The sequence below is a fragment of the Pteropus vampyrus genome, unplaced genomic scaffold, assembly GCF_000151845.1.
Source record: "Pteropus vampyrus isolate Shadow unplaced genomic scaffold, Pvam_2.0 Scaffold38, whole genome shotgun sequence".
Taxonomy (NCBI): Eukaryota; Metazoa; Chordata; class Mammalia; order Chiroptera; family Pteropodidae; genus Pteropus; species Pteropus vampyrus.
The window spans coordinates 682278-690722 of NW_011888819.1; the positions used below are offsets into that span (position 1 = coordinate 682278).

General features: G+C 42.6%; 1 protein-coding gene across 7 annotated transcripts in view; it reads left to right on the plus strand.

The window, feature by feature from the left end:
* Window positions 1–5548: 5548 nt before the first annotated feature.
* GRIK1 (glutamate ionotropic receptor kainate type subunit 1) overlaps window positions 5549–8445 on the plus strand; it is a 361909-nt gene continuing 359012 nt past the window's right edge. For 6 of the 7 annotated variants that reach the window (XM_023529503.1, XM_011358189.2, XM_011358188.2 and 3 more), the window contains exon 1: window positions 5549–6223. In XM_023529503.1, coding sequence (XP_023385271.1) covers window positions 6106–6223 — 118 coding nt within the window. In that variant the 5' untranslated portion in view covers window positions 5549–6105. The remainder of the gene's footprint in view (window positions 6224–8445) is intronic. The other variant, XM_011358191.1, reaches the window with a different exon arrangement.

Sequence of the window (8445 nt, forward strand, 5' to 3'; positions counted from 1 at the left end):
CACTTTTCCATTCAAAATCTTCAATGACTTCTCATTCCATCCAGATTAAAAGTAAAGTTCTCACTGCAGCCCATCCAGATTAAAAGTAAATTCTCACCGCATTCCATCCCAATTAAAAGTAAAGTCCTCACCACAGCCCACAGTTCTTAGTGGGTCTAAGTAGCCACTGTGTCTCTGAGTTTGCCCTGAATACTTCTGTCTCACTCATGACTTTCCAGACACACTGGAATGAGAGTTGGGATTTGCACAACATCGCGAGTGTACTACATCCCACCGAACTATTCATTTTAAAATGATTAATTTTATGTTTTATAAATTTCTCCTAAATTAAAAAAAAAAGTAGATGCTCCAGAACCAGTCTAAGTTCACATTCTGAGTCCGTCACTTCGTGGTGTGACTTCTAATGTCACTTCACCTCTCTGTGCCTCAGTTTCCTCAGCAGTAACTTGCAGAAGAGTAGTGTTTACCTCTCAAGGTTGCTCTCAGTATTAAGTACATTAACACACATAACAGCACCAAGAACAGTACCTGGCAGATATAATAAGCACTAAATAAATGTTGCTTAGCTTAAGGAAAAGCTTATTTATAACCAAAAGAGAACAGAGGAGAATTGTGAGCCCTTCCTTAATGAGAATGGATTTTAGAGCTGAAAGGAGACATGGAGAACCTTCGTCCTCACTGATTTTTAGACGTTATCTAACAGCTCCATGCTCTGGTTGAGGCCTGGTGACCAGGTTGTGACCAGGTGAGGTTGGGACCCAGGTTTCTACCTCCTGAGGGCCCAGCCTGGGTCTTTTTCTTTACTCTTAGAGGAACCTCACTTATGTATCAAGGTAGCTAAATACTAGCTTGGTTCAGACCTTTCACGTGACTGAATTTCTTTACGACAGGATGTAAAAATATGAATAAATAAGGCACTTTTTTTTTCTTTCAAAGATTTTACTGCTGGTGCTTTCCATGGCACTTTAGCAAATGGACCAGTGTTAGCATAAAAATTATACTAAAATCGTTAAGGTGTGTGTAATGATAGCCAACGGTGTTGAAAAATGAAGTGTTAAGAGAAACCTCTACTCCATATAGCATTTCATTAAAATCTGCAGAATCACACGTAAGATTATACTCCAGTTTTGCTAGATACAGTGTACTCTATTACTGTCCCGAGTATAACACTAAATATAAACTGATCCATGCTGGAGCTCTGAATAAAATCAAGAGAATTTCAGCTCATTATTTAGTTCCATTTTACAAATATACACTTACAAATATACACTTATGAATTATAGGTTTATGGCTTATGAGATATCATTCATTCATGCACTCATTCATTTAATGAGTATTCATCAAGTTCCCCCTAGGTGCCAGGCACAGTGTTAAGTACTGAGATTTCAGGTAATGAGAGAGTAGTCTGACATCACTGAGTTTATAATAAAGTAAATAACCAGAGAGTTGATCAAGAACATGAGGGAACTAAACTGGGCATTTGAGGAAAATTAACAGGAGCATCTAATTTAGATCAGATGGGCAGAATGGATAGAAAGAGGTAAATAGCAGAAGGGGGACAATTAAGAGTCTATTATAATAGACCAGATGGAAGATCACGGTGACTTGGGCAAGTGCAGTGATTCTTAACCAGGGGCGATTTTGTACTTTAGGGGACATTTGCCAATGTCTGCAGACATTTTTTGGATGTCACAATGTGGGAGGAAGGTGCTACTGACATCTAGTGGATAGACTCCAGGGAAGTTACTGACATCTTACAACACACAGGACAAATAATTTTAGGAACCAAAATCAAAAGTTTTGAGGGAAAGAACTCCCAGGCTAGCATGACAGCAATGGAGCTGCAGGGAAGCAGCTTAAAGATACATTTTAGAGGTAGAACCAATAGTGTTTGTAAATAGACTGCACGTGGGGGAAAAGAAAGGGAGAAAATGATGCCCTGAGTTTCTAGTTTTAATAGCTGAATGGATGGTGGTCCGCATATTGATATGAGGAAATTTGGAAGAAGGCTTGGGGAGAGGACAATGATATGGCACAGAATCAAGAGTTTGACATGTCGAGTCAGTTAGAAATAACAATTAGAACTGGCTACATGAATCTGGAGTTCAGAGGCAAGTTCTGAGCAAAGGATAAAATTTGGAGCTCCTTGGCTTAAAGGTATGTAACATCTTAAAAACAGATGGCATCACGTAGGGAAAAAAGTACAGATAAAGAAGTAGCCAAGAAATGAGGATTTTGATTCTAATCACCTTCACAGTTCAGGAGGTGCTAAAAGCCACTTGAACTTTTGCTTTCAGTGCCTTGGGTAACATTATAAATATACTCAGGTATATTCAGCACATTTTGAAAACACAATTACAAGATTTGTATTCCTTTGTTTATTCTAAAGTTATTTTTCTCTGTATCTAATTATCATCTAAAAAATTAAGTAATTTTAAATGGATTGATACCTAAGTAATGTCACCAATCTCGTAGGAAGCACAATGCTCCATACTACTCTGTTGCTGCATTATTAACCACGGTGTGTCATTTAAACTTAAGTTTTGGGAAATGGGAAAAAGACATTTTTTGGATGTCACAGCGTGGCATCAGACATTTTTTTTCTTAAGAGGGCACTACGAAAACTGTGAACCTAGAGTGGTTAACACAATCATTTGGGACAAAAAATAACTAGATGCATATATATACAAAATATAGTCCTAAAAAGTGTGAAACAAATTAACAGCAGCTGCTCATCACTCATGAGTAACTCAACACCATGAGCCTGTGTACATAAGTGGTGGAGGAAAGCATTTTAACAAGAAAATCATTTTCAGTTTTAAGCTCTACAGAATTCTGCAGATGATACAGAAAAGCAACTTAAGTGTAGCATATATTTTTTAAGAAAATTGCTTCAAGAAATGCAATCTTTCTGTTATTTCTGACAACCAAATAGAACTGTTTAATCATAGACCAAAAGGAATGCAGGTAAAAAATAATAAAATTTCCTTAAACAGCATCGAACCAATTACAATTACTATACAATCAATGGAACCAATATTGTTGACTCATTTCCTATGAAAGCATTTTAGTCTCTGCCATCTGAGGCATATTTAAACGAAAATTGCATGTATAGATTTATTTACCCAAGAAAATAATTACCACAAATGAAGTAATATATGCGGAGTAACAAGAGCTTTGAAAAATACTTTATACCTATGGAAAATGCTTTTTATATTATATGCTCATATAAATCTTCAGTGGCCTTATTGTTATTATTATTCTCATTTTACAGATGAGGACATCGAGTCTTAAAGAATTTATCAGTCAGCATAGAGTAGGTTATGCTGCATTAACAAACACATCTCAAGATCTAAAATACAAAACCGATTTGTCATTGACTTGTCCCCTGCGTTGCTGGTCTGAGAACTCTGAATAGTTCTCCTTTCCAAATGGTGACTAAAGGATCAGGCTACTTCTATCGTGACGTCTAGAATTTGTGACCTTCAGGGTTTTTCCGGCAGGAGAAGAGAGTCCTGAGGGGCCATGAGAAGTCTTTTCATTGCCTTTCTTTTCACTCAGAATTGGTGCATACCATTTCCGCTCACATTTTGTTGGCTAAAAATAATCAAATCATCACACCTAACTAAAAAGGTACAAGCTTTAATGTGTCTAGAGAAAGAGAACTGGATTATGGTAAGCACCAACGATCTCCACTACTGAGAGAGAAAGCAATTTAACCCGGGCTACAAAACTAGAATTAGGTAAAACCAAAACTCAAACACATTTTGTTCAAAAGCTGACCTCGTTCTAGACTATGGGTTCTCAGCATCTAGACATGCAATATTTACTATCTGCTGGTCCTAGCCGTATCAAGAAAAAATGAAAAGCTGCAGATGCTTAACGCAAATCTTTAGGTTTAAAAATAAATCTTCTAACAAGTTTTATATTTATTCTCACTTTAATAAATGCTTACTAATTACTTATAAACTACCCATTCTTTGAGTTAGGAAGCATCACTCCCTTATCAAGGCCTTCCTAAACTCCTAAATAAGGTTAAATTCCTCCTTTTCTTCATGCCCAAATTACCATTATTTGTAAGTTCATCACACTTTTTAAATATCTATTACTTTCATGATGTCAGCGACCATATTCCTGCTGTGTCTCCAGGCCTTGGCAGAATGCCTCCCACAAACTAGGCACCCAAATATGCATCGAATAAACCAATGAATACATGAATGAATAAGTGGAAAGTCTGACTCTTTTCCGAAGTAGGTCAAACCATTGTTTGATACTTTTCTGACTTAGAAACGCTAGCCCCCAAATGAAGTGAAATTTACTCTTCTACAACATTCATCCAATATTCTTATTTTTCTCATTTCCTCAAATTTAACTAAGACTTCTTTCTTTTAACACAAAAGGTCTTCACATTTCTGAAGATAACCAGCATATGCCCCCAAATCTTCTTGGTTTTCTCAAGCTATACACAAAATGCATTCCTAAGTCCAGATAAACCCTTCTTCTTAACTGTGGGTTTTCTGTTTTGTCAACTCTCATCCCAAAGCATCCAGAACTAAGCACACTACTTGAGGTATGAACTGACCAGCATCCAGCAGCGTAGTTATGACCTCTCTTGGAGGATGGATAGTGCATGTTTTCCATTGCAGAGTCTGGCACCACATGCAAGACACTCTTAGATATTTGTTGAATGAATGAATGAATGCATCTTAAGATACATTAGATTTATTTGAAAATTGTTTCTTAATCTAGGCTCATATATCTGTGGACATGTTTTTCAGGTGGATTGACTCAGTTGAGGTCAACTCTCCAAAATCCATACTTATAAAAAAAAAAAAATGTCCATGAATGTTAAAGCAGAACTAGCAAACACTTTATAGAACATTCCCCACAAAGCTCAAAGGAAATTAAACCGAAATGATCAAATGCTGATGATTTCCCCAGGGAAGTGTCCTTGTCCTTCTATAGAGAAATAGTCTTCAAACCTAGATTGCTAAAATAGCCCATCTTCCAGTATTCAAACGTGACAGTCAAAAGAAATCAAGAAAAAAAGCAGCGCTGGAAGCTGCCTCTTTCCCAGACCTGCACGTGTAAATGGAAGCAATTTACAAGAGATTATCTCTGGTCCTAACGGAAAAAAAGCAGCTCTAATATTTTGAGTACTGATTGTTTTTTCTGCCTCTCCTCCTCATCTCCATCCTTGTTAGAGTTAAAACAGGAGCTCTGCTATTCTCTGAAATTTTGGCATCTGAGAAGGCGATTCTCTATCAAGTGATGGGACGAATCCTAGTTGGCCATCTCTAAGACCCCCTAACAGGAGCATAGAAGATTACGGAGGAGGCTCCTCTGCCACTCACCGCCCACAGCAGAGGCTGCCTCTGCTCTGACCAGTAGGTTAAATTTTCTCTGCCTTGCGGATGCAGCTCTCAATCGACTTTCCAGCAGCACAGCGCAAAGTTGAGGGAGAGCGAGAATGTGCGTTCGTTCGTGTGTGCGTGTGTGAGCGTCTGATCAGTGGTGTTGGGGAGGGCAGTAAATAAAGGGTGGGGCCAGCGAAGGGAGGAGGAAAGCAAGGACTGAGAGAAGCCAGAGCGTGGCTCCGATGCCAGTTAACCTGCTGGAGCTCATCCTGCTCGCTAGAGCCCCTGCACCGACTCACCCAGGACCCTCTCTCCTTCCACCTTCACCTTCTTTCCCCTATTCCCCTCCTTTTCTCACTGCACGCTCCACCTACCTCTTCACTTTCGAGTCCGACCAGAGGACGAATGAGGAAGCCATTCCCGCAAATTGGGGCAGCAACTTTCCTCAGCAGGTCTCTTGGCTGCTGGAGCAGGTGCGCGCGGACTCTCCGCGGTCTGCGGCCCATGGAGGAGGAGAGAGAGGAGCAGTGATGGGCTAGCGGCTGAAGCCAGGAGCCCCCAGCGAGCCCAGCAAAGCCATCCGGCTCCGCGTTCCCACGTCCGTTCTCTCATCTCTCTCCGAAGGGACCGCTCGGGGTGCAGTCGCCGAGCATCCCAGAAGGATGAGGCGGGACCCGGCCGGAGCGCGCAGCATCTCGCGGGCGTGCGGCAGTGGCTGGGTCATGGCATGAATTAAGAAGCTAGGAAGATGGAGCGCCGCACACTCCTCATCCAGCCCGGGCTCTGGTCCAGGGACACCAGCTGGGCACTCCTCTATTTCCTCTGCTACGTCCTCCCCCAGACCGCCCCGCAAGTACTCAGGATCGGTGAGTGAGCCCCGGGGAGCGCTCCAGGCTGCCGGCTCGGGTGACATGGTCGTTCCCCTTGGCCAGCGCGGGCGCGACGGGTCCCGGGCAAGGCAGCGCGCGCCGGCGCGGGGACAGGAGCTGGGGGTGGTGGAGGTCAGCGTGCACCGGAGGCTCCGGGAAAGGGGAAGCCGCGTCACTGCTTCCCTCCTGGCGAGTGCCGGGCTTCCCCGCTAGGTACGGTTGGCGGGTTTTTCAATCTGGGCACCAGGAACGCGGGCAAGAATACAGGGGTCCAGGCTCGCCCAGGCTGGTACCCTGCTTGGGCGAGGGGTCGCGAGCGGCTGCAGCCATTTGATTTGGATGCGGAGATGCGCTCTCCTGAGCGTCTGGGTGGGTATCAGGCGGTCCAGATGCGCAGCCCTAGTCCCTGGCAACCCGGGTTCCAGGTTCTCACAGACATGCCCAAATCTCAAGAATAGAATTAGGGGACCACTAGGGACGTGGGAATTTCCCAGAGCTTGCTAGCCCAAGCCTCCAAGTTTTCATCCCTAAGTTGGGTTTTTCCACACGGAGTTCCAAAGTCTGGAGGCTTCCACTATAAGGCAGAATCTGGATCTGACTTCTGATCTAGGGTTCAAGGACTGGGGAGGATGATCAGTCAGCTCTATGAGCCGGAACCTAAGTTTCCCATTTGCTCCCCAATCTGCCAGCCTGCCTGCCACTGAGCGTGATCTAGTCCACAGTCAATGGAACTCCCTGGGAGACTCTGGACTTCTATCTCAGGGAGGGTAAAAAGAGCCTGGAAAGCTGAATGCAGGAATCCCGGGTCAGCCTAGGCAAGGCTAAGCAAGGACAATGTGCGTGCGCCTGTGTGTGCGTGCGTGTGTGTGTGTGTGTGTGTGTGTGTGTGGTGGGGGTGTGGTGTGTGTTTGGGGTGTGTGTGGGGGAGGGTGTGGTTCTAGTATGTGGATTCGGTGGACCTAAATGCACAGCACAAACCACCAACGTTTGGTGTGCGGAGGCACTGAGCGATTTCTGGGCTGCTTTTATGGGTTGAAAAAGCTTTTCGCCTTCTTTAATGTTCTCCCTTTCAAACTAAACCCAATTTCTATCACCTTGGTCTCAGTTTGTCCTTCTCCTTCTCCAGCCAACTGTGCTTCTTAGAGAACTGCAGAGAGCCACAGGTGTTGTGGTGACACCACACGGGTCTCTCAGCTTCTCAAGTCTCCCACTTTGGGCAGCAAGCCTGAAGTCCTGAGCTCTGAGGACTTCTAACTCACACCCTTTCCAGGAACTGACGGAATGGTGCAAGGAACCGTGCTGGGTACTCCCCTAGAAATGCCCCTGAGAGGCAGAAATCTCTCAATATCTGTCCTAGGTTTGACCTGCAATTAGCGATCGTCTTTGCAAAGATTCAGAACCTCGTTCTTGCCACTGAACATGCTTACTTTTCTAAAAATGTGGAAGTTTATTACTTTGAAAATCATTTTATCTAGGCATATGGGATTTAATTTTCAAGGAAAGAAAAGACCCTGAGTACTAATTTTTCTATAGACATTTTTCTGCACTATAGGTGATGATAATGTGTATTTTATTGGATAATTTAGACTGTTTATTAAGAGTCCCAAAGTATTCTTTTTACAAAAAAAGGTCCCACTCATAACTAAAATATCCTTCACCATAAATATGTTCTAGCCTTAATGGCCCATTTTTTTTAATGCAATCAACCCTAGAGACTGCAGTAACAAAATTCTTGTGAACAATACAGAAAAAATGATGAGTGCTTATTAACTTAATTGGTGTTTTGCTTACATCCTAAACATTTTTAAAGAGACAAATCTAGACATACTAGATGCAGGTATGCCAGCCAGCAGCCCCACTCCCTGTACAACAAATTTAAAGCACCATTTTCCTCCCCTACACCCCCTAAATCTAAAGGAATCCAGGAGGTGGTGAAAAAGGATGTTTTAAGATGTATGTTCACTGATCTGATAATTTATCCAAACTCTAAGCAATCACCTTCATTTATTCAAAAGTAGTTTTCAAAGTGAAAAAGACCCTTTTTCTAAGTGGAAGCTAAAAGTAAAATTGCATGGCCCGATGTCATCTACATGCAGTACAAATGTCTTACTCTTTCTAGTTCTGAGTGACCTGTGGTTGGCATGGTGACTTTCATTCTGTATGTACCTACAGACCATCCTTACTTTTAAATGAACATTTCAGCACCATGGAAAACAGCT